Source organism: Salvelinus namaycush, chromosome 25, assembly GCF_016432855.1.
Source record: "Salvelinus namaycush isolate Seneca chromosome 25, SaNama_1.0, whole genome shotgun sequence".
Taxonomy (NCBI): Eukaryota; Metazoa; Chordata; class Actinopteri; order Salmoniformes; family Salmonidae; genus Salvelinus; species Salvelinus namaycush.
In genome coordinates this window covers 7,672,545-7,699,260 of record NC_052331.1, presented here as the reverse complement: position 1 = coordinate 7,699,260, position 26,716 = coordinate 7,672,545, and the positions used below count along the sequence as shown (strand labels likewise).

The window sequence follows — 26,716 nt, the reverse complement described above, 5'->3', positions numbered from 1 at the left end:
GGAGGAGCGGGAGTAGGCGTGACACCCATGTATAATGTGGAGAGCTCATATGCTGTACATCTAATGACAGCGAGCAGAGAGGAATACATAAAAGCTCTGTCTCTGTGCTCTACTGCAGTGGTCTGGTCTCATAAACAATCAGTTACACCATGCAGCAGCAAGCAGCCAGCAGAATAGACCCTGAGGTGATGGAAAGCCCCCTGTATGCCTATCTCATTCTCAATTCAATTCAAAGGGGCTTTATTGGCATGCGAAACGTGTTTACGTTGCCAAAGCAAGTGGGAAAAAACGAACGAAAAAACGACAAAAGCCAACAAAGCGAATTAAACAAAAGAAAGACAAAAACAATCGGACATTAAGAGTAAACATTACAGACAAAATGTTTGAAGAGAATAAGGACATTTAAAATATTATATTATTAGCTGTTAAAAATGTAGTATAACATTTCAAATGTTACACTTTTTCTCTCTTCCTTTCTCTCTCTCACCCCTGTGAGCCTCTCTCTCTCCCTCTCTCCCTCTCTTTCTCTCAACCCCTCCCCCTTCCACACTTTCTGCCTCTCTCTCTCTTTTCCTCCTCGGAGGGCCTTGCCTCCCGACCTGCCATTCAATCCCTTTCTCTCTCCTTTCTTTCATTTTCTCCCTCCTGTCGATGGAGGTATCGCTAGTGTCCATTCAGCCAGGTTATTAGTATTGATCAGATAGGGCCGGGGGTGTTGCGGCTCGTTTTTCACCCCCCCTCAAACGGGTGTCCTCTGGACAGCTAGCCAGGATGTGGTCAGAACCCAGACAATGGTGGTGACAGGGCATCTGACGTGGAAATGATTTTTACTGAGTCTACTTGAGTCTCGTCTCATTTATTTTTCTCATGTTCTATTCCCCTCCCCATCCCTCTATTCCCCTGTCTCCTCTCTTCCCACTCCTTTTCCTCCTCTCCCCCTCTCTTACTTCCACACCTGCCCATCTCCTCAGTCCTCCTCTCGTCCATTCTCATCTCTTCTCTTCATCCTATTTCTGTCTCCTCCTGTTCTTTTCTCCTGAGTTGGGCCTATCTGACAGGCTCTCTGCAGACTATCTCTGAGGAGAAGGCGATACAGTCAGGTGAAGACAGATGTTACAGTGACACACTACTGGATGGCTGGCAGGGGGAACCGTTGAGATAAGAAATAACAGCTTGATCATATTCCTGGTATTAAATCAGACTGTTTTGCCCATAGTTACATTTGTTAGAAAGCATTAGTTAGAAACTCTGCATTAGTTAGAAACTCACATTTGAACTGAGCCCAGTTCAGTGGGATCTGTTTGACACTCCATTGGTTGTCATGGTGACAAATGATCTATCTCAGAAGGGAGAGAAAAGTGATACCTAGCATGATGGACGTGTGTGTGTGTGTGTGTGTGTGTGTGTGTGTGTGTGTGTGTGTGTGTGTGTGTGTGTGTGTGTGTGTGTGTGTGTGTGTGTGTGTGTGTGTGTGTGTGTGTGTGTGTGTGTGTGTGTGCAGGAGAAGGGTGTCAGGTGGAGGAGAAGGGTGTCAGGTGGAGGAGAAGGGGAGAGAAAGGAGGAGGGGGGAAGAAAGGAACGAGGGAGGGCTGATGGAAGGATGATTATGTAGCTGGCCATCTGGACTGCAGTCAAAGAGCGCTGAAGCCAATTCACCAGAGAAAGTGTGTGTGTGTGTGTGTGTGTGTGTGTGTGTGTGTGTGTGTGTGTGTGTGTGTGTGTGTGTGTGTGTGTGTGTGTGTGTGTGTGTGTGTGTGTGTGTGTGTGTGTGTGTGTGTGTGTGCCCTGTCTTATGCATCTGTGTGTGGGCAAATTGTGTCCCATTGTGTATTTCTCCCCATACCTTGATAGAATTAGCATGAACACACACATTGGCAATAACACAAAGCCCCAACGCAGTCGGACACAGTCACAGACGTCTTTCCTCCTAATCGTTTGTACACTAATAATTAGCCTGCTAACAAGTCGTTATTACCCCCTGTGCCCTGCCTCTCCCTGCTATCTGACTGCCTAATTGACATTGCTGTATCTGAGAAGGAACCCTGTGCATAGTTATTAGAGCTATAATTACTATACACCTCACGGCACAGAGAAACACGGAGGATACCAGTGTTTTCTGTGCATAGCTATTAGAGCTGACACTACTACCTCCTACCTGCCCAGGCCTCTGGGGAAGGAGCGGAGGAGGGGGTAGCCCACTGTCTGTACTGTGGATATGATATATCATCATAATATGTGCCACTTAGTAGAGGCTTTTCCCAAAACGACTAACAGTACAGTGAGCGTGTACATTTTACCGTAGGTTGTGTATATGTTCCCTGCGGGAATTGAATCCGATGACCTTGGCCTTACCAACTGAACAACACAGGAATACATGTATGTGTGTCAACAGGTCATGTAGGAGCAATGAGCTGGCCAGGCTCCAGGTATTTTACATTTTAGTCATTTAGCAGACGCTCTTATCCAGAGTGACTTACAGGAGCAATTAGGTTTAAGTGCCTTGCTCAAGGGCACATCAACAGATGTTTTACCAAGTCGGCTCGGGGATTCAAACCAGCGAAATTTCAGGCTTAGTGACTGAAGGCCTACTGGATCAGTTGTTTGTTTGCCAACACAGTTGACCTAATCTAGTGACCACCAGCCAGCTAGACTAGCGAAGAGAAACCATTAATCAAGAGGGATTGTAGTTTGAAGTGTGCTTGGGAGTCTCGCCACCATCTGTGGGTGTGGTGTGATGTGGTGTTTCTGAGGAGACTCCAAATGATTTTAGATGGAGAGAATGGTGTCATAACACTCAGCACTGCTTATGTGTAGTAGGTTTGTGTTAACCACATTGATCAAACCAAGGCATGATATACTGGGGTTCTGCAATTTATCTTCCATGTTGGTACCAGACATCCAACCTTCCATGGTTCTAATTCACATTCTCCGTGGAACTGTCTTATGAGACAAATTAAAATGACTTGCCATCAAAGGGACTTAACAATATCTCTTCTCCCTCTCCTTTCCCCTCTTTCCATCCCACCCTTCCCCCATTCCTAACCCTCCAGAGGATCTGTTGCCGTTTGGTTTCCCCAGCATCGACATGGGACCCCAGCTGAAGGTGGTGGAGAGGACCAGGACGGCCACCATGCTGTGTGCTGCCAGCGGCATCCCAGACCCAGAGATCTCCTGGTTCAAAGATTTCCTACCTGTAGAACCCAGGTCCAGCCTGGGACGCATCAAACAACTACGCTCAGGTGAGATGGAAGGGAGAGAGGGAAGGGAGGGAGAGAGGCCAGGCAGAGAGAGAGAGAAAGAAATGGGTGAGGAATACAGTGGTGATATGAATCACGGGATTCCTCATTACGTCTTTGGGGAGGTTTGTTCTTCGGGAAAAACTCTCAATGGACTACTACAGAGTAAGCTAGATCTGAACTGATGTACATAGCACACTCCTTGAAGCCCTCTTCATGTTCAATGTCATTTTATATATGTTTCTGGAGAGGCCAGACGTATTATCTATGCATGTCTGGCAAACAGTGCATTCGGAATGTATGCACACCCCTTAACTTTTTCCATATTTTGTTACGTTACAGCCTTATTCTAAAATGCATTAAATCGATTTTTTCCCTTATCAATCTACACACAATACCTCATAATGACAAAGCAAAAACTGTTTTTTTGAAATTATTGCAAATGTATTAAAAGTAAAAAACTGAAATGGGAAAAGGGAAGGTGTCTGAATACTTTCCGGAGGCACATGAGAGAAAGGAGGAGGGAGGGTGACCGGACAAAAAGGGATTCTTTAGTTTTCTACATTCAGTTCCCCTGTCCTGACATTTCTATGTCAAGCTGGTTTGACTGTGGTCTTTCAGTTTGTCATACTTCCCGATCTTTCCATTCTGCATTTTTGTGTTTGTTTGTTTTGTGTCATTTTTTACTCTGCAAAGGGATACTATGGTATGAATAACCCTAGTGTCTGCAGAGAAAGATATGTACACATACACTTATATGACTTATACAAAAAGGCTATTAAACACTAATCCAAGTATTTTTGCCATAAAGAACATGATGTAGGAGAAATTATAGATGCCAGGTTGGTAGACACAGAACAATATTTAAACATACACACAGAACTATGGGTAGTGTAGTACAGCATTATGCACATGTAACCAGAGTGTAAAGCAAGGTAATTCCACATGGAGAACATGGTAATTCCACATGGAGAACATGGTAATTCCACATGGAGAACATGGTAATTCCACATGGAGAACATGGTAATTCCACATGGAGAACATGGTAATTCCACATGGAGAACATGGTAATTCCACATGGAGAACATGGTAATTCCACATGGAGAACATGGTAATTCCACATGGAGAACATGGTAATTCCACATGGAGAACATGGTAATTCCACATGGAGAACATGGTAATAACACATCCCTCACCTGCTTCTTGTGTCCTTTTTGTTTTTCTCCATAATCGTCAACAGCCCTCAGTAAGTATTACTGTAACCATAGCCATGCACATACCTTTTTATTGTATGTCTCTTAGACTACTTACGGTCACTACGCCGTTAAAGCAGTCTTTCCCAAATGGTGGATCAGGACCCACTGATGTGTCACAGTCAGTCCTTTTGGGGTCACAGAAACTGACTAGAGACGGCTGTGATTAGAAACATGGTTTTGTTGATTTAATGGGTCAAAAAGTAAACAACTTTGAGAACCTCTGCATTATAGTCCCTCGAAGACACTGAAGATCCCTCTCTGCTTCTTTACGGCCCCTCTCTCTTTCCCTGATCCCTCTCTTCCCTCCAGTGTCTACACACACACACACACACACACACACACACACACACACACACATCCATCCATTCATCATCTCCTAAGGAGGTGTAGTGAGGCATCTGGTCCAAGAGTCAAAGTTTGTCAAGAGTCTTCATAAGTCAAAAGTGGTGTACATTTTCGACAACCATCTGTTGTGTAGGTCCTGCCATACGCATTAGGAGAACTCTGCAGGCCAATCCTCCTCATTCATTTGGGTTTGAGGCCTACAGAATTGCCCCTAATGTACGAAGTGAGATCCACACAACATATGGTGTGCAATATGGACTCAGTTTGACATTAGACCACTTTTGACATGTGAAATTACCAAACAAACTTTGGTTTAGGGGTGAACCTTTAAGTTTTTCTCGGATTAGTGATGATGGACAGACATCTCTCCTATTCAATTTTGGGCATGGGAGAGGGACACTGAAAGCACATGATCAACTCTATAAAATCTGGAGACCACTTCCAATTTCACTTTAGATTAGGAGTAGCTAAATCGTTGTAACCACACAGCTTAGCTTAGTGAACATGTGGAGTAGTCAAATAATCATATTCAGGGCTTGTCTACCCTAGTTTCCTGTATAGCTTACCATTCTTAACCACTCCCATGTATGTTGTTATCTGTCTCTGTGCGTTTCTTTCAACCTGTGTGTGTGTGTGGGTGTGGGTGTGTGTGTGTGTGTGTGTGTGTGTGTGTGTGTGTGTGTGTGTGTGTGTGTGTGTGTGTGTGTGTGTGTGTGTGTGTGTGTGTGTGTGTGTGTGTGTGTGTGTCTGTGTGTGCGTGTGTGAAAATGTTTTGTTAAAAATAAAAATGCTAATGAAACCTCTTTGCAATAAGGAATTGAGACCAAAAGCTCAAGAGAAGTTTCAAGTGCTTAATACCAAGGATACAGTCAGCTGAGTGCATCCATTTAGAAAGTTCACAACACATTTTATACTCTTCCCATGTAGGCGTCAGCTGCCCAGCTATACATCTTTGTTTAGCCCGTCCATCTTCGGTTCTGGGCCTGACCCTGCTCTCTGATCCTAGGCAATTTCCTCTTATTACATTTACATTTAACATTTAAGTCATTTAGCAGACGCTCTTATCCAGAGCGACTTACAAATTGGTGCATTCACCTTATGATATCCAGTGGAACAACCACTTTACAATAGTGCATCTAACTCTTTAAGGGGGGGGGGGGGGGGGGTTAGAAGGATTACTTTATCCTATCCTAGGTATTCCTTGAAGAGGTGGGGTTTCAGGTGTCTCCGGAAGGTGGTGATTGACTCCGCTGACCTGGCATCGTGAGGGAGTTTGTTCAACCATTGGGGTGCCAGAGCAGCGAACAGTTTTGACTGGGCTGAGCGGGAACTGTACTTCCTCAGAGGTATGGAGGCGAGCAGGCCAGAGGTGGATGAACGCAGTGCCCTTGTTTGGGTGTAGGGCCTGATCAGAGCCTGAAGGTACGGAGGTGCCGTTCCCCTCACAGCTCCGTAGGCAAGCACCATGGTCTTGTAGCGGATGCGAGCTTCAACTGGAAGCCAGTGGAGAGAGCGGAGGAGCGGGGTGACGTGAGAGAACTTGGGAAGGTTGAACACCAGACGGGCTGCGGCGTTCTGGATGAGTTGTAGGGGTTTAATGGCACAGGCAGGGAGCCCAGCCAACAGCGAGTTGCAGTAATCCAGACGGGAGATGACAAGTGCCTGGATTAGGACCTGCGCCGCTTCCTGTGTGAGGCAGGGTCGTACTCTGCGAATGTTGTAGAGCATGAACCTACAGGAACGGGTCACCGCCTTGATGTTGGTTGAGAACGACAGGGTGTTGTCCAGGATCACGCCAAGGTTCTTAGCACTCTGGGAGGAGGACACAATGGAGTTGTCAACCGTGATGGCGAGATCATGGAACGGGCAGTCCTTCCCCGGGAGGAAGAGCAGCTCCGTCTTGCCGAGGTTCAGCTTGAGGTGGTGATCCGTCATCCACACTGATATGTCTGCCAGACATGCAGAGATGCGATTCGCCACCTGGTTATCAGAGGGGGGAAAGGAGAAGATTAATTGTGTGTCGTCTGCATAGCAATGATAGGAGAGACCATGTGAGGATATGACAGAGCCAAGTGACTTGGTGTATAGCGAGAATAGGAGAGGGCCTAGAACAGAGCCCTGGGGGACACCAGTGGTGAGAGCACGTGGTGCGGAGACAGATTCTCGCCACGCCACCTGGTAGGAGCGACCTGTCAGGTAGGACGCAATCCAAGCGTGAGCCGCGCCGGAGATGCCCAGCTCGGAGAGGGTGGAGAGGAGGATCTGATGGTTCACAGTATCAAAGGCAGCCGATAGGTCTAGAAGGATGAGAGCAGAGGAGAGAGAGTTAGCTTTAGCAGTGCGGAGCGCCTCCGTGACACAGAGAAGAGCAGTCTCAGTTGAATGACTAGTCTTGAAACCTGACTGATTTGGATCAAGAAGGTCATTCTGAGAGAGATAGCAGGAGAGCTGGCCAAGGACGGCACGTTCAAGAGTTTTGGAGAGAAAAGAAAGAAGGGATACTGGTCTGTAGTTGTTGACATCGGAAGGATCGAGTGTAGGTTTTTTCAGAAGGGGTGCAACTCTCGCTCTCTTGAAGACGGAAGGGACGTAGCCAGCGGTCAAGGATGAGTTGATGAGCGAGGTGAGGTAAGGGAGAAGGTCTCCGGAAATGGTCTGGAGAAGAGAGGAGGGGATAGGGTCAAGCGGGCAGGTTGTTGGGCGGCCGGCCGTCACAAGACGCGAGATTTCATCTGGAGAGAGAGGGGAGAAAGAGGTCAAAGCACAGGGTAGGGCAGTGTGAGCAGAACCAGCGGTGTCGTTTGACTTAGCAAACGAGGATCGGATGTCGTCGACCTTCTTTTCAAAATGGTTGACGAAGTCATCCGCAGAGAGGGAGGAGGGGGGAGGAGGGGGAGGAGGATTCAGGAGGGAGGAGAAGGTGGCAAAGAGCTTCCTAGGGTTAGAGGCAGATGCTTGGAATTTAGAGTGGTAGAAAGTGGCTTTAGCAGCAGAGACAGAAGAGGAGAATGTAGAGAGGAGGGAGTGAAAGGATGCCAGGTCCGCAGGGAGGCGAGTTTTCCTCCATTTCCGCTCGGCTGCCCGGAGCCCTGTTCTGTGAGCTCGCAATGAGTCGTCGAGCCACGGAGCAGGAGGGGAGGACCGAGCCGGCCTGGAGGATAGGGGACATAGAGAGTCAAAGGATGCAGAAAGGGAGGAGAGGAGGGTTGAGGAGGCAGAATCAGGAGATAGGTTGGAGAAGGTTTGAGCAGAGGGAAGAGATGATAGGATGGAAGAGGAGAGAGTAGCGGGGGGGAGAGAGCGAAGGTTGGGACGGCGCGATACCATCCGAGTAGGGGCAGTGTGGGAAGTGTTGGATGAGAGCGAGAGGGAAAAGGATACAAGGTAGTGGTCGGAGACTTGGAGGGGAGTTGCAATGAGATTAGTGGAAGAACAGCATCTAGTAAAGATGAGGTCAAGCGTATTGCCTGCCTTGTGAGTAGGGGGGTAAGGTGAGAGGGTGAGATCAAAAGAGGAGAGGAGTGGAAAGAAGGAGGCAGAGAGGAATGAGTCAAAGGTAGACGTGGGGAGGTTAAAGTCACCCAGAACTGTGAGAGGTGAGCCATCCTCAGGAAAGGAACTTATCAGGGCGTCAAGCTCATTGATGAAATCTCCAAGGGAACCTGGAGGGCGATAAATGATAAGGATGTTAAGCTTGAAAGGGCTGGTAACTGTGACAGCATGGAATTCAAAGGAGGCGATAGACAGATGGGTCAGGGGAGAAAGAGAGAATATCCACTTGGGAGAGATGAGGATCCCAGTGCCACCACCCCGCTGACCAGAAGCTCTCGGGGTGTGCGAGAACACGTGGGCAGACGAGGAGAGAGCAGTAGGAGTAGCAGTGTTATCAGTGGTAATCCATGTTTCCGTCAGTGCCAAGAAGTCGAGGGACTGGAGGGAAGCATAGGCTGAGATGAACTCTGCCTTGTTGGCCGCAGATCGGCAGTTCCAGAGGCTGCCGGAGACCTGGAACTCCACGTGGGTCGTGCGCGCTGGGACCACCAGGTTAGAGTAGCAGCGGCCACGCGGTGTGAAGCGTTTGTATGGTCTGTGCAGAGAGGAGAGAAGAGGGATAGACAGACACATAGTTGACAGGCTACAGAAGAGGCTACGCTAATGCAAAGGAGATTGGAATGACAATCTCGAAACTACACGTCTCAATATTCGAAACTACACGTCTCGAATGTTCAGAAAGTTAAGCTTACGTTGCAAAAAATCTTATTGACTAAAATGATATAGTACTGCTGGCTGGTGAAATAGGCTAGCTAGCAGTGGCTGCGTTGTTGACTTTGTTTGAAAGTGTAGCTGGCTAGGTAACCTCTAACTGGCTAGGTAACCTCGACAATTACTCTAGACTACACAATTATCTTGGATACAAAGACAGCAAAGACAACTATGTAGCTAGCTAAAACTACGCTAATCAAGTCGTTCCGTTGTAATGTAATAGTTTCTACAGTGTTGCTATTCGGTAGGAGTTGGCTAGCTAGCAGTGTTCGCTAGCAGTGTTGACTAGGTAGGAGAACGGCAGTGCGGCGGACGAAAATAGCTGGCTAGCTAACCGATAATTACTCTAAACTACACAATTATCTTAGATACAAAGACAGCAAAGACAACTATGTAGCTAGCTAACACTAGCTAACACTACACTAATCAAGTCGTTCCGTTGTAATGTAATAGTTTATACAGTGCTGCTATTCGGTGGCTAGCTGGCTAGCTGGCTTTCTAAATGAGCAAACACACAGTTTCATGACCTGAACTCCATTAATACTCCCAGTAATCATTCACTAAACAGGATACAAACTAACTACAGTTTAACATGAAACATGTTACATTTTCAGTTGGTTTCCATCTGTGTGAGTCTATTTGTGGCTTTTTAAATGGGTAGAATGCCCTGCGTGCTTTCTCTCTCAGTTCATTCACTGCCTCATTAAGGTGTCCAGTTGAGGTTATTTTTAAACCTAAGTAATTGTAGTGTGTACAGTACTCTATATATTTTGTACCAATTGAGAACTTTAGTCTAATTCCCTGAGATCTGGATCTTCTCTGGAAAATCATTATTTTAGTAGGTCCAGGCTCTGCTGTAGGCCATGTGCTGTGGGTGACAGCAGGCATAGGTCATCTGCGAAGAGTAGGCATTTAACTTCTGAATTGTGGAGACTAACACCAGGGGCTGAGGATTTTTCTAGAATAGTGGCCAATTCGTTAATGTAAATATTGAAGAATGCAGGGCTCAGATTGCAACCCTGGCGAAGGCCCCGCCCCTGGTTAAAGAATTCTGTTATTATCTTGCCAATTTTAATGCTGCACGTATTGCCAGTATACATTGATTTAATTATGTCATATGTTTTACCCCCTACACCACTTTCAATAACTTTGTAGAACAGTCCTGTATGCCAAATAGAATCAAATGCTTTTTGGAAGTCGATAAAGCAAGCGTATATTTTGGTATTATTTTGGTGGACCTGTTTATCTATCAGGGTGTGTAGGGTGTAAATATGATCAGTTGTGCGATGTTTTGGTATAAATCCAATTTGGCTTTTACTCAAGACATTGTGCTTATTAAGGAAGTTTAGAACTCTTACATTGATAATACTACAGAAAACCTTCCCCAGGTTACTGTTCACACAAATGCCTCTGTAATTGTGAGGGTCAAATTTGTCTCCGTTCTTAAAGATTGGGGTTATGAGTCCTTGATTCCAGATGTCAGGGAAATAACCTACACTCAGGATCAAATTAAACAGTTTTAATATAGCCAATTTAAATTTTGCACTAGTGAGTTTGAGCATCTCATTTAGGATGCTATCAGGTCCGCATGCTTTTTTAAATTTGAGAGCCTGAAGTTTCTTATAGAGCTCCTGGTCAGTAATTGGGGAGTCCAGTGGATTTTGAATGTCCTTTATAGCTTTTTCTAATCCATTCAACTTCTCATGAATTTGGCGTTGTTCTGCGTTTGTGTCAATTTGAACGGTGTTGTAGAGTGTTTTAAAATGGGTTGTCCATATGTCACCATTTTGTATCGCTAATTCCTCTTGTTTAGATTTCTTTTGTTTTTTCCAATTTTGCCAGAAGTTGTTTGTGTTTATGGACTCCTCAATTAGTGTCAGCTGCTTGCTGTTGTACTGTGCTTTTTTGGTTCTGAGTGTACGTTTATAGAGTTTTAAAGTCTCACAGTAATGAAGGCGTAATTCACCATTATTTGGGTCTCTGTGCTTTTGGTTGGATAGTGTTCTAAGTTTTTTCCTTATAATTTTACAATCTGCATCAAACCAGTTGTCATCTGTGATTTTTTTTATCAATTTCAATTGTGCTTCTTTTGCCTTCTTCTCTCTCTCTCTCTCCCTCTCTCACTTTCGCTTTGTCTCTATCTCTCTCCCCCCCTTCTCTCTCTCTCCCACATACACACAGTGTCTGGATCAATCGCACCTCTCCTGCGCTGTCTTACTGTATGTCCGTCTGTCTCTACGCTGTTAAAATGAAGTGCTTTGTAACACTAAAACTAGTGGCAACTGAGCTGCCACTACCTTAACGAAGATGAAACCTTACCTTTGCTGCAGTATTGAAACACATGGTTATGAGGGTTTTGGGACAGATTAAAGGTTTATTGAAACATTGATCCCGGGGTGTTCTGAAACGTGACATGGTGTGTTGGAACGCCACATAATGAAGTTGTGCGACACCTTGCCTGAGACTGGGAGCATTAACCCGGAAAAGGTTGGAAACACTGTTACTTCTCTTCTGGTGTCCTTTCCTCTTTCTCTAAAGCTCTTAAACACTATGATGGTTTTTCCAAACCTGTGTAGTGCAGAATTAGATCCCTTCTCTTTTTGTATATTCCCTGCTATTATATGGTGTGTTTATAAACTCCTCATAATACCTTTTTTAGTTATGAGTAGTATTATGCTTAAACAAAGGACACGAGAAAAGATTGTTTTGTGAAAATATAAATGAATACGTTTGTTCAGGATAATAATTCATGAGTACAAAATTACTTTTTCAAGACATGATTTTGAAGCTTCAAATGTTAAAATTTTCTTTGCAAATTTTCAAATTACAACAAAACATGAACAGTTCTTTCACACTTTTATATTGATAAAGTAAGACAATTCAAAGATCTGTGAGGTATTAATCATATTAATATTTTTCAAAATCAACAGAAATATGGCATTATATTTCTAATTTATGGGAAAAAATACAGGCAATGACTGCTAATGTTAGCAGTAGCACTTATACAAAGTTTAGCCCAGGACTCAATGCGATCCATTAGCCATTATGCTAATGTCTCTGACCTGAGTCTTTATATTCAGATGATGATACATGGCATGGAAGGTTGTTCAGATGGATTGAAGCACAATACGGGGCGGCAGGTAGCCTAGTGGTTAGAGTGTTGGGCCAGTAACCGAAAGGTTGCTAGATTGAATCCCCGAGCTGACAAGGTAAAAATCTGTCGTTCTGCCCCTGAGTTAACCCACTGTTCCGAGGCCGTCATTGTAAATAACAATTTGTTCTTAACTGACTTGCCTAGTTAAATTAAGGTATAAAAGTAAGTCCGATGATATGATTCACAGTTGGCATTAGTCTATAATTCTTGTTAGGATTGGCCAGCCGGTGGGTAACTTAGTATGTTTGTTTTTCTGCAGGGAGACAAAGAAATAGAAAATATTAACAAGGAATAATGATAGTACATGAATGCATAATTACGTTATCACATTCTATAATATTAGTTACAATATATGTAACGGCTGTCGAAGTCGTTCTCCTCCTCAGACGAGGAGGAGCATGGATCGGACCAACACGCAGCGAGGTATGTAGACATAATGAATTTAATTATAATAACGAATACGAAAATACAAGACAAACTACAAAACAACAAACGACGTCAACAGACCTGAACATGCGAACTAACATAAAACGAAGAACGCACGAACAGACTAAACAAAACGAAACAGTACCGTGTGGTGCACAAACACAGACACAGCAACAATCACCCACAAACAAACAGTGAGAACAGCCTACCTTAATATGGTTCTCAATCAGAGGAAACGTCAAACACCTGCCTCTAATTGAGAACCATATCAGGCAACATTTAACCCAACATAGAAACACATAACATAGAATGCCCACCCCAACTCACGCCCTGACCAACTAAACACATACAAAAACAAGGAAAACAGGTCAGGAACGTGACAATATACATATACAATTATTAAACATATCAATAGCAATATGCAAAATGCTTATGTGATGAAGTTTTGCAAATATAGCAACAAGATATAAATATGAATGTCAAAAGTGGGATGCAATAACATGTGGTTGCCTCTGTGTGTTGCTCTCCATGTGAGTCTGTTAGATGACTAATGTGATGTAGTTGTTGAGTGGCTTCACTGCAAGTATATTGTGTTAAAAAATAAAAAAAACGTGGTGTGGAAGGTCAAAACTAGAGCAGGCTAAATTGGCAGTGACTATGCATGTAGCATCAAGAAAACATATCAATGAATCAAAATGGCTGTTTGACTTGGACTATTAGCATTTAGCATCCGAAATGCTACAATGTGATAACATGTGTACGCACGTATTCATTGACATATACTTTCTTGGATTGTTTTTTGTAGAGTTTCTTCTGAGCGTTTGGTGTGCTCTCACCTATCTGAGTTCGTGAAGACCTGAAACATGGCTGTTTTTTTTAACTTGACCATAGAGTTTCCTAGAGGACACACCTGCCACGAATGCCCTCTCTCCACCTGAATTCTGAACAGTTTGGCCACACAATGTTTGTAGTTCACATTTTGACTTTAAACATGTGTCTTCTGATATGGTTGACTGTCTGCTTCAGTGGGTAAAATTCAAAAGAAATGTGTCATCTTACTACCCCAGCAGTCGGGGGTTCAAGTCACACTTTCATCTGTCTCCTCCTGTTTCTAATCTGTCTAAATAAAGGACAGAAACAAATAAAGGTGGAATTTCACAGAAAAATATTCTCCCTAGGCCCTATTCTGAATTGAAATAAGTTGATTTAAATTTAACTTTAAAAAATGTTGACTTGAGTCCATGTTAACTCTACTCTACAAGCAGAAGACCAGGGTTCACATCCACCTTCTCACATGAATACCAGTGATGAATGCCCACTTTCCACATGTTACCTCATGCTACAACTGCTATAACTTACATATCCTAAAAGATGGCGCAGACAAAGAGGGCTGCCTCGCTTCTAGTTCATAGGAAACTTTGCAGTTTTTTGTTATTTCTTATTACATTGTTAGCCCAGAAAATGTTATGTGTTATTACATACAGCCGGGAAGAACTATTGGATATCAGAGCGGCGGTAACTCACCAGCACTACGACCAGGAATACGACATTCCCGAAGCAGATCCTTTGTTCGCACCACCCATGGCAATTGAACTGATTCCAGAGGCAGATCCAAAACAACGCCTGCGAAAAAGAGGGACTCGAAGCGGTCTTCTAGTCCGACTTAGGAGGCGCGCACACCACCCACTGCTTCCGAGTATATTACTCACTAATGTTCAGTCCCTGGATAACAAAGTTGATGAGATCAGGGCAAGGATTTCTTTCCAGAGAGACATCAGCGATTGTAACATACTCTGTTTCACAGAAACATGGCTCTCTCGGGATATACTGTCAGAGTCGGTCCAGCCATCTGTATTCTCAGTTCATTGCGCCGACAGTAGAAGGGCGGAGGTGTGTGTTTCATGATTACCGACTCATGGTTTAATTGTAATAACATACAGGAACTCAAGTCCTTTTGTTCACCCGACCTAGAATACCGCACAATCAAATGCCGACCGTATTATCTCCCAAGAGAATTCTCTTCGGTTATTGTCACAGCCTCGTATATCCCCCCTCAAGCCGATACCACGACGGCCCTCAAGGAACTTCACTGGACTTTATGCAAACTGGAAACCATATATCCTGAGGCTGCATTTATTGTAGCTGGGGATTTTAACAAAGCAAATTTGAGGAAAAGGCTACCTAAATTCTATCAGCATATTGACTGTAGTACTCGCGCTGGAAAAACACTCAACCATTGTTATTCATACAAGGACCTCCCCCACCCTCCTTTCAGCAAATCTGACCACGACTACATTTTGCCCCTCCCTTCCTATAGGCAGAAACTCAAACAGGAAGTACCTGTGCTAAGAACTACTCAACGCTGGTCTGACAAATCGGAATCCATGCTTCAAGATTGTTTTGATCATGCGGACTGGGATATGTTCCGGGTAGCTTCCGAGAATAATATTGACGTGTACACTGAGACGGTTACTGATTTCATCAAGAAGTGTATATGAGATGTTGTACCCACTGTGACTATTAAAACCTACCCTAACCAGAAACCGTGGACTGATGGCAGCATTTGCGCAAAACTGAAAGTGCGAACCATCACATTTAAACATGGCAAGATGACTGGGAATATGGCAGAGTACAAACAGTGTAGTCATTCCCTCTGCAAGGCAGTCAAACAGGCAAAACATCAGTATAGAGACAAAGTGGAGTCGCAATTCAACGGCTCAGACACGAGACATATGTGGCAGGGTCTACAGACAATCATGGGTTACAAAAGGAAAACCAGCCACGTCGGGGACACAGACGTCTTGCTTCCAGACAAGCTAAACACATTCTTTGCCTGCTTTGAGGATAACACAGTGCCTCGCAAGGCTGCCGGCGCAGATGGCATCCCTAACCGCGTCCTCAGAGCATGCGCAGACCAGCTGGCTGGTGTGTTTACGGACATATTCAATCTCTCCCTATCTCTCCCTATCCCAGTCTGCTGTCCCCACATGCTTAAAGATTGTTCCTGTACCCAAGAATGCAAAGGTAACTGAACTAAATGACTATCGCCCCGTAGCACTCACTTCTGTCATCATGAAGTGATTTAAGAGACTAGTTAAGGATCCTATTACCTCCACCTTACCTGTCAATCTAGACCCACTTCAATTTGCTTACCGCCCCAATAGGTCCACAGACGATGCAATCGCTATCACACTGTACACTGCCCTATCCCATCTGGACAAGAGGAATACCTATGTAAGAATGCTGTTCATTGACTATAGCTCAGCATTCAACACCATAGTACTCTCCAAGCTCATCATTAAGCTCGAGGCCCTGGGTCTGAACCCCGCCCTGTGCAATTGGGTCCTGGACTTCCTGACGGGCCGCCCCCAGGTGGTGAAGGTAGGAAACAACATCTCCACTTCGCTGATCCTCAACACTGGGGCCCCACAAGGGTGCGTGCTCAGCCCCCTCCTGTATTCCCTGTTCACCCATGACTGCGTGGCCATGCACGCCTCCAACTCAATCATCAAGTTTTCAGACGACACAACAGTAGTAGGCTTGATTACCAACAACGACGAGACAGCCTACAGGGAGGAGGTGAAGGCTCTGGGAGTGTGGTGTCAGGAAAATAACCTCTGACTCAACGTCAATAAAACAAAGGAGATGATCATGGAGATGATCGCCTCTTCAACCTCAGGAGGCTGAAGAAATTTGTCTTGTTGCCTAAAACCCTCACAAACTTTTACAGATGCACAATTGAGAGCATCCTGCCGGGATGCGTCACCACCTGGTAAGGCAACTGCACCGCCCACAACCGCAGGGCTCTCCAGAGGGTGGTGCGGTCTGCACAACGCATCACCAGGGGCAAACTACCTGCCCTCCAGGACACCTACAGCACCTGATGTCACAGGAAGGCCAAAAATATCATCAAGGACAACAACCACCGGTTGCCCCTAAGTGACCGCTAATGTCACTTATGCCTGGAACCGCCCCTGCACTGTCCAGAAGAAAAATATATATTTGAAGTATTCCGTCCTCTGAGCCAAGTTGTTGAACAGCGTATCTGCAACTGTGTCTCAGTGACTCACCTAGTTCCTTGTTTTCTTCCCCTCTCTACACGGATACACAGTTACAGGTCTTACACAGAAATACCCACCGTACCATATCCACACTGTGTTATTGTCATATTCTGTAGTACGCTTTTCCGTCACACTGCTATGAGCCTTTGTGAGTCTGAAAGCAGCTGAGTGTGTGTGTGTGTGTGTGTTCATGCGTGCGTGCGTGCGTGTTTCTGAGAGAGTTGTTTTGTCGTTGTCTTGTTTCATTTTCCCCACTGTGCGGTAGATTTAAGTAATCCCCTGCTTTTGTGGTCCCTCCTCTGTCTCCATGTCTAACACACTTTTTCTGATAAGGTGTGTGTGTCCGGTGGGGGTGGTTGGCGTGTGCGTGCATATTTATTTGCTTGTGCACACTCTTGTGTGTGGTTCCGCCCCTAGCCCCTAGCCCCATTTCAAACACACACAGTTTGTGATAAGGGCCTTGTAAGCATTGTGAAGGGTTTACCGCAGACCATGCTCCAGGAGAAAACGAATGGAAGAATAATAATAATGTGCCATAATAACATGGTTTAGGAGCCTGGCATAATAATGTGCAACGCTGCTATACACCTCAGTGAATTGTGCAGAGAAACAGAGGGGGGGAGAAGGCTAAATGGGGATTTCAAGTGTTGCCATGTTGAGTCCTCTGTTTGACTTCAGATGTGCCCCAGGGACTCCTATAGTGCATCGTTCACTACTCTCATTTAGCTTGCTGTGGGGGAACATGGATTTTTCATGGCAGAAATGAACCAGTAATGGAAAATCCCTCATTTTAAATGGTAGTTTTAATCAGTTTTAGGTGATGCACGAGGGTTGATGAGTAAAAATACATTTCATTTATGAATGTATCAATAATTAACCCATTGTAATGTCTCTTTTTCCTCTTTCTCTCTCTCTCTCCTCCATCTATCTCTCTCTGTCTTTCTCTCTCTCAATCGCTCTATCTATCTCTCTCTCTTTGTCTTTCAGGTGCCCTGCAGATCGAGAACAGTGAAGAGACCGACCAGGGGAAGTATGAGTGTGTGGCCACTAACTCTCAGGGCGTACGCTACTCTTCCCCAGCCAACCTGTATGTGCGAGGTAGGAACTGACCCCGGGTGTAAGATCTCTCACACACATGCGTTATAACACACACACCACTTTAACAAACACACATGTAACAGCCGTCACTATTATACTATACATGTAGCAAGGTGTTAAGTGCTAGTTTGTTTACATGTTGTTTTGTTGTTTATTTTCTTCCTATTGGCATCTACTAACCAAACACAACCAAACCTAACCACCAAGTGAAACACCAGTTGGTGACCTAAGATTGGTAATATTCAAGACTAAACTGGGTTTTCACCAGTGTTGCGTCAAGGTGCTCTATTTTATAATAACTGCCACTGAATGGACGTAGACGAAGAGGGATAGGCCAATGACGTCATACATGACCAGATTCTTCAGGAAGTATTATTGCACTGTGTAATTCGAGGGCCTTTGCTACAGTATGACATCACTATTGTCCTATCCCTCTTTATTTTATTGTAAATTGAGGGCCACGGGGTTTATGCTTCTATCTTCCACTTTAATGCACTGATTGGCTAGGGAATACAATTGGTTTCTCAAGTCTAAATCAGATACGAAAAAGAATGCAGACACTGTGGCCCTCCAGAAGTTTAAGACCCCTATTCTAGGTTCCTCGACTGAGGTAAGGGAGACCGGGACCTCTGGATTCAGTTTTATGGGTTCTAGACTCGCTGTTCTAAGCTCTTGAGCCCTTGAATTCGAAGTTCCTGATTCTCCATTTTAAGTGGGTTCTGTGGTTCTGTGAGAACCAGTGTGTATGTGCGTGTGTGTGTGTATGTGCGTGTGTGTGTGTGTGTGTGTGTGTGTGTGTGTGTGTGTGTGTGTGTGTGTGTGTGTGTGTGTGTGTGTGTGTGCGTGTGCGTGCGTGCGAGTGAGGCTTTGAGCTGGCCATTTTTACTCTCTCTGTGTTTCCCCGTTCTCTCTCTCCCCCTCACGTCATTGTGTTCTACATCAACCCCCTTACATCCCCCAGAGCTACGAGAAGGTTGGTGCGTCCTTTATTTTCCTTCGCTACTTCCTTTCTATAACACATTTACTCCTAAAGTTAGGAGAATTCCTAAAGTGAGGAGAGAGAAAACCGGTCTGAAACCGGCTAGAACAGAGGTATGAATAACCCTCGTGTCAAATTGGATTTGATGAACACATTTCTTTGACCGAAGACTTTTACCTGAGCTCTCTAACGAGGCCACCTGCCTACACAGCCGTTTGCATTGATTGCATTGTGAGGCCTTGTTTGCAGACCGTTGTTATTGCTTTCATCCGTGCGCGCGACATTCTCTGCATGGAAAGTGTCTTGTTGCCATGGAGACCCAGGAATTGGAAATTAAAAGGAGGCTGTCTGCGCATGGCGGGAGAGCGGTGGCAGCGCTTGCATGCCTTGTACCCTGACCGTGTAACTCTGTGTGTGCGCGGCTCTGTTTGTTTGTGTGTGCGCGTGCGCTTGTGTATGTTGAATTGATTGATTTCCGTATTGTCTTGTCCCTTGTCTTGTGTCGGCCATTCTGTCTGTGTGGGCTTGTGTTATGTCACTGCCGTGCTTCTGCACTTGCGGCATGTTGTGTGTCACATTGCCAGTGTGTGTCTCTGTCTCTGTGTGTCCTCTTGGTCTGCTACTGTTTGCCTACTCAGTGTAGCTTGTTTTCTGATTGGTTGAGCGGTATTCATATCCCCCTAGGGGAAATGAAGCAGTCAAATAAGGCTTTATTTAAGTGGCATTTAAAGAGCCACAGAAGTAACTTATAATTATTTGCACACTTGTTTGGTCAGCAAAGGTTGACACAACACAACCAGAGGCCAACGCACAGTACTTCTTTATGTACATTATCTGTGTTTATATGCAGGTAAACAAAATGTACAATAGTATTTAATTGCACAAAACATGAACGTTTTTTTCAGTGGATCATGTCCATGCCCAGTATAGTGTTATTCACACAGAGATCCTATGTAATTATATGGTTATTCAGCTGCTATACGGCGCATTGCTGCGCTTATGAAACGATATGATGACCTCCATTGATCGGCAGTTGAAATGAAAGATTTACCCACCTCTATATCGATATATATATTCATACAATGCACACATTAATGAAACACCTCTCCACTTCTATATTAGATGAGGCTGGATTAACTTGTGAAAATGCCAACTGGGCTTTAGTGTGCTGTGCTACTGAAATGAAACAGTATCCCAGCTCCCAGTCACCATCTGCTATGGTCTCACAACCTGATCAACTGTTCCCTGTGGGAAAGCCTGTTATTGATGCTGGAGGGAACTAGAATACATCATTGCATTGCAGCTATCACCCTGGACTATATAGTAGGCTACGCTATTAACACAACTGGGAGCTTCTAGGAGATACGCTTTTCCATCAGCATTCTGACCAGAGATACATCTTTTATCTGAATCCTTTGCGAATGAACTGTATATTCCGTTATATTAAATACGACATTGTTTTAGTGATGCTACATCCACATAGACGTCTGTTAGTGTTTATGATACATATTATTGAAGCCCCCCTATCCACGGTGACATAATGGAATAGGTTAATCATTTGTGCCTGTCCTAATCTCAGATGCTCTCTGTTCAGCATGCGCTTGAATATTGTACTGTCTTCTTGTATTAATACCTGCAGTGCTGGATGTAGCCTACTTTCCTACTTGACGTACTGTAAATATCAATGTGCTCTTCTTCAGATTGAATTGGACACATTGTAAACCAGTCTCCAAACTTTAAGTGAACTTCTAGGCAAAATGATGTCGTTAGATAAGTACACTACACGTAAAAGGCAACATTATACACGTACTTTAAGAGTTTTGTTTTGTCATATAAAAGGTAAAGCTGGATTGTATGGATAGTTGCTCTTATCTGCTGCATGCTGGTCACTCTGTCCCTGTTTGTCTCTGTCTCGTTCTTGCTCTGGAGAGAATCTGCCTGCCTGCCTGCTTTTTGATTTGATATCTGTTATAACAGTTGAAATTGTTTTTGTCTCTCTTTTTTTTAGACAAATGTCTCTTTTTTTATACATCTTTTTTTCAAATGTCTCTTTTTTTGTCTTGAACTTTGGTGTCCAATTCTGGGTATCTGTTGGTATTCTAGGATCACTCCAAATGTATGGCACTGTTATGGAGAAATGGGGTCATGTCTACTGAACTATTGAATCATTTGAAGATGCCAAAATGTTCATTCGTATTTGGTTTTGGTGAATAGTTTGCGTTCTATCTGTGGAAGACTAGAAATACTGTGAAATTCATGGAACCTAGAGAAGATATTTCAACCCTAGGTGAAGTTTATTAATGGATCTAAAAATGGCTATTTTACATTAAATGGATCGGCTGAGAATCATTTGGGCGAAGACTGAGGCCAGTGATTCTATAAAGGCTGTTTCCCCCTGTTTTACTCCCACTGAGTGAGTGGAGATTCCTGTATTGTGAGTCAAACACATGATTCAAACAGCTGATTAAGATACAGTGTTGAGTCTTGATGCTAGCCAATATTTATACTGTCTGTCTGTCAGTCTGTCTGTCTGCCCTCACCTTGCATCCACTCCTGCCCATCTAGAGTCGTTGGTCTGTCTGTCTGATTGTCTATCTGTCTATTTTGTACTTCAGTCCTCTGTGTTGCAGCCTTGAGGTACCTAGTTTCTATTCCTATGACATCCACCAATAAAAGCCTGATTTTGAAGAACCAAACAGCAGTTTCAAGAGCACCATGTGTTTTCTCTTCCCCCGCCCCCCCATCCTCCTTTCTTCTCCTCTTCCCCCTCTGTCCTTTGCCCCCTTTCTTATCCTCTCCTTCCCCTCTTACCCTCTCTGTCCGCATCCCTCTCTTCTAATCTCCCGCCCTTCTTTCTCTCTCTTCTGCATTCTGACATTTCCATCTGTACCCTGGTGTGTAGGATCAACAGACAAATGTGCATACTTTTTTTTATTAATAAAAGCATGCACATCCTATCTCTCTTTCTATTTATCTCTCTCTCTTTCTCTCTCTGTCATGATGGATGCCTTGATGTTTCCTTATTTACCGTGTTCAACGCGTTAACCCTTGTAATTGCAACGACACCTATTTATATCTCCATCATCCACTCTTTCTTTACATTGCTTATTTATTTCCAACATTGCTGTGTTCATCTGGTATTCTGGTTGTACAATGAGGCTGTGATTTGCCACATTGATTGTCATTGTCTGGAAGAGGAACCAGACAATACTCTCCCTCCCTCTCTCTCTCTCTCTCTCTCTCGCTCTCTCTCGCTTCTTCCCCCTCTCTCTTCTCCCACGGGTTCTTCATGAGCATAGTTAACTCTATAAAGTCGTCCAGGAATGCATGTGACCCATGAGCTCTATCTCTCGATGCATCTTATATAAGATAGACCTGACAGATAGCTAGTGATTCAGATTCAGCACAATTACAGTTAACAGGAGCACTCTGTGCATGTTGTCTGACTGATAGAGCAGGTTTTGTTGATCGGCTCGGCCAGCGCCACGTATCTAAAGGGCCCTCGTCTGCAGTGGAGAACTCACCCTGGAGGCACAGAAGTCTCTTTGAAGTTTCTCACTCAAGTTTCTGGCGAAGTTTCTCTTTTTCAGTCAGCAGCCTTGAGCTTCACTGCAGGGCGAGTTCAGCTCTAGTTTAGGTCTTCACATCAGTTTGATTTTGCTCATCTCAGCTCTTCAGAGAAAATGGCAATGGTATTTTGTGCAGCCCAGAGCTCCAATATTTGTATTGTAGATCTTGTTTTGTAACAGGGATTGGGGAAGAGGGCGTGTTCTAGCTTGGCATCTACAGTGATGTGTCCAGAATAGCAAGTGATGTCTTGTGAAATATACAATGGGTTGTTGCACAGTGGCTAAGACATGAGAGTCGTACAATAGGTTTCATGTGCAGGGTGAAATGTAACTTGAGATAGTCAGCAGTCTCTCAACATGGAATCTGTGTATTTCAATTGCAATCATTAGCCTTTTCAAAACTACCAATGTGGTTTTGATTAAACGTGAAATATTCCTTTATAGAACTTCTGTAAAAGCAGTGAAGATCATTCTACCCTTTCTGTTACCCCTCTCTCTCTTTTTCTCTCTCTCTCTCTCTCGCTCTCTCTCTCTCTCTCTCGCTCTCTCTCTTTCTCTCTCTCTCTTTCGTTCTCTCTCTTTCTGTATCTTTCTTACCCCCTCTCTCTCTCGCCCTCTCCTGTCCCTCCCTCTCCCCCTCCTCATTCCCCTCTCCCCATCCTCCCCCTGTCTTCCCCCTCTCCTCCTCTCCCAGTGCGTCGCGTGCCCCCTCGTTTCTCCATCCTGCCCGCCAACCATGAGATCATGCCTGGCGGCAGCGTCAACATCACCTGTGTGGCGGTGGGCTCGCCCATGCCCTATGTCAAATGGATGCTGGGTATTGAGGACCTGACCCCGGAAGACGAGATGCCGGTGGGACGCAATGTTTTGGAGCTCAACGGAGTGAGAGAGTCGGCCAACTACACCTGCGTGGCTATGAGCAGTCTGGGGATTATAGAGGCCACCGCACAGGTGTCAGTTAAGAGTAAGGGACATCCTTTAGTTTTCTAACTGTGCTTCCACTGTGTCCCGCTCGCTGGCTTTCTTCTCTCCCATTAAAACATATCTGCCCCTAACAGCCACATTAAACATGTATATTAGATAGTTAGGGCTACCTATGATCTCGCAGGTGTCCGCCAAGAGTAAGGGACACTAGTCTCCCCCTATCTGCCTTAAGACATTATTAAAGACAGTTAAAAAAATATCTGCTTCTATCGTCACAGCTCTTCCCAAGCCTCCCGGTACCCCCATCGTCACAGAGACGACCGCCACCAGCGTTACCATCACCTGGGACTCCGGTAACCCCGACCCGGTGTCCTATTACATCATCCAGTACCGGGCCAAGACACCGGACAGCAAGTATGAGGCGGTGGACGGTATCACCACCACCAGGTACAGCATCGGAGGGCTCTACCCCAACACGGAGTACGAGGTTAGGGTGTCGGCCTTCAACAGCATCGGCCAGGGCCCCTCGTCCACCCGGGTAGAGGCCAGGACAGGGGAACAGGCCCCGGCTAGCCCCCCCAGGAACGTCCAGGCTAGGATCATCTCCCAGAACACTGTCATGGTCCGCTGGGAAGAACCGGAGGAGCCCAACGGACAGGTGAAAGACAATTGAAATGGGTGAATTAATCCGTTGTTTTATTAAGAGCAGGGATAATGCACAGTAATCCACTTCTCAAACAATACTGAACGTCTCAGAACACTGAGGTGCAATAGGCAATAGTTAGCTAGATAAACATCTATTCCCGGGGCAGTCTAAAAATAACAAGCTGAATAATGGAATCAACATAAGCAACAATAATCACAATAACAAGATGAGGGCAATGCATCATAAACAGATAATACAAATGATGCTACATACATATTACAGTTTAAATCACACACTATAATGGTTAGGCTTTAGGTAGAGGTCAGTTGAAAGGTCATCTAGTTATTAAATTATAACGGTCATGTCAACCTTGAAGCTAATGCAATGTTTATCTAGCTCAGCTAGCAACATAGGTCCAATATAATGGAATGTGCATTGATGTCAAAATATATAATAGCTTCCAAACACAAACAAACCAACATGGACCAGACGTGAGAGGTTAACTAACACTCTTTCGCTTTCTTTCTTTCTCTCTCTCTCTCTCTCTCTCTTTCTCTCTCTCTCTCTCTCTCTCTCTCGCCCTTTCTCTCTCTTTGTCACTCTCTCTCTCGCTCTCGCTCTCTCTCTCTCTCTCTCTCTCTCCTACCCTCCCTCACTCTCTCCATCCAGGTGAAAGGTTACCGGGTGTACTACACCATGGACCCATCTCAGCCCATGAGTCTGTGGCAGATCCATAACGTCCAGGACAGCACCATCACCACCATCCAGAGCCTGGTACCCTCTGAGACATACACAGTCAGAGTACTGGCCTTCACCTCTGTGGGAGACGGACCCTTCTCTGACTCCGTCCATGTTAAAGTTCTGCCCGGAGGTGTGTGTGTGTGTGTGTGTGTGTGTGTGTGTGTGTGTGTGTGTGTGTGTGTGTGTGTGTGTGTGTGTGTGTGTGTGTGTGTGTGTGTGTGTGTGTGTGCGTGTGTGCGTGCGTGCGTACACTATTTTCTGACCTGGTTCATGTCAAAGTGCTTCAGTAATGTTTAAGGTTAGTAACATAAAGATCTGCAGGGCTCCCTTGTAACAGTCTTCCATCTTAATAAGACTGGTCTGTTTAAACAAAGGATTAATTGAACAGTCCAGAAACGACTAATTGACTGAATGCTAGAGAGGTGAATTCTAACTCTTGTCCTCTCTCCTCTCCTGTCCCCTGTAGTTCCAGGGCAGCCAGGGAAGTTCAAAGTGGGAAAGGTGACAGACACCAGTATACAGCTCACCTGGGAACCTTCCTACACCAAGGAGGGCATCGTCAACTACGAACTGCTCTACAAACCTGTCAAGTTTGGCAGCCTGGTAAGACTTCTTCTTCCATACGAAGTACATTTCATGAACCTTTTACTGCAGTGGGCTACATCAGGGTCACACAGAGTGATGCTTGATGGTCTTAATCAAGTACACCTCACACACATGGTTATTGGCTTACAAGAAAGAAGACAGATGTACCATGGCAGATGTAGAAATATAATCAATTTGGAGTTTGCTTCCCAATATTACACTTTATATACATCACAGACGTCTGAAATATAACAAAACTGTTTGACAAAGAAACACCAGATTAATCTTTGTTAATTATGAAATATCTAAATAACATTCCACCCGTGAGGCCAAAGAGGGCGTGTTTGGTCATTGACTGCAGGAAAGAACTGCGATTATTAAATGGATTTAATACACACAGATAATCCAGAGTAATCCCTCCCTTTCTTTCTTTCTTTCTCTACCCCTTCTCTCTTTATTTTATTAATGTTCTCCCTTCCCCATCTCTCTCTCTCTAACAGGAGAAGTTGACGTTTGGGCCCCGGGCGTCGTACACAGTGGAGGGTCTGAGGGCTAACACAGAGTACTCCTTCTCCCTGGCAGCCATTTCTAACAAAGGCATCGGAGCCTTCACCAACGAGCTGGTCCAGAGGACATCACAAGCCAGTATGTTTTCCCTTTGTCACACCTGCAAAACACACACTGTGTAACGTTACAGTGTTTGCACTCCTGCTGCTTGTCTCCCACACAGCTCCAGAGTCACTGGACCCTGGGAGTCGTCTACACACCAATCCATCTTGTCCTCTCATCCACTCATTTATCCTGTGCACTCATCCATCCCCCTATCCATCTCCTCTGTATTTCGAGTGTGCCTGACGTCCAGCGCACCAGCATTTTGGTTTTTACCTTCATTTTTCCTCACACAGTGAAAAGTCCCGAGCGGACGGCGCTTTCTGTTTTTTCCCCCTCTTTAACTTTCTTCACTCCTTCATACGGTTTTCTTTCCTTCAAAGTTGGTCAAAAGTGGACTTTTTTTCTCCAGTTCAGGAAGCTCACTGTTACAGGTCAAATGTCAATAGTCGTGAGGATATTCTATATGTTTTGCCTTTATTAGAGGTAAGTGTTGGAGGTCGTAGGTCTGTATCCTGCCTTAAAGGTAAAATATTCCTTTTTAATATTTAATTATGCATTTGTTACCTGGGAAAAAATGTACACCATATGACTTACAAAGGACGTACATTCACCAACAGAATCTTTCTACGTGCCTTACCTACAAACGCAGGTTAGACCCGTGGGTGGCTGTTGAGGAGACTGAATGCATTTTATTTCATGGAGCAGAATGCATTTCACACTCAGCTTGGCACAGTTAGCGTGCTACCACTTGGCTTTGGTGCACATCGTGATTATTCCCCCAGGCTACTGGTACTAAGGCTGCAGCTCAAGTGTCAGACTCA

General features: G+C 44.8%; 1 protein-coding gene across 1 annotated transcript in view; it reads left to right on the top strand.

The window, feature by feature from the left end:
- The window catches only part of LOC120020588 (receptor-type tyrosine-protein phosphatase delta-like), a 74,926-nt gene that overhangs the window by 20,273 nt on the left and 27,937 nt on the right, over nt 1–26,716 (top strand). The window contains exons 4-13 of the mRNA XM_038964291.1: nt 3,051–3,239; nt 8,659–8,669; nt 16,483–16,498; nt 17,729–17,839; nt 18,801–18,812; nt 23,082–23,351; nt 23,590–23,969; nt 24,627–24,828; nt 25,165–25,301; nt 25,784–25,928. Of these exons, the coding sequence (XP_038820219.1) occupies nt 3,051–3,239; nt 8,659–8,669; nt 16,483–16,498; nt 17,729–17,839; nt 18,801–18,812; nt 23,082–23,351; nt 23,590–23,969; nt 24,627–24,828; nt 25,165–25,301; nt 25,784–25,928 (1,473 nt within the window). The remainder of the gene's footprint in view (nt 1–3,050; nt 3,240–8,658; nt 8,670–16,482; nt 16,499–17,728; nt 17,840–18,800; nt 18,813–23,081; nt 23,352–23,589; nt 23,970–24,626; nt 24,829–25,164; nt 25,302–25,783; nt 25,929–26,716) is intronic.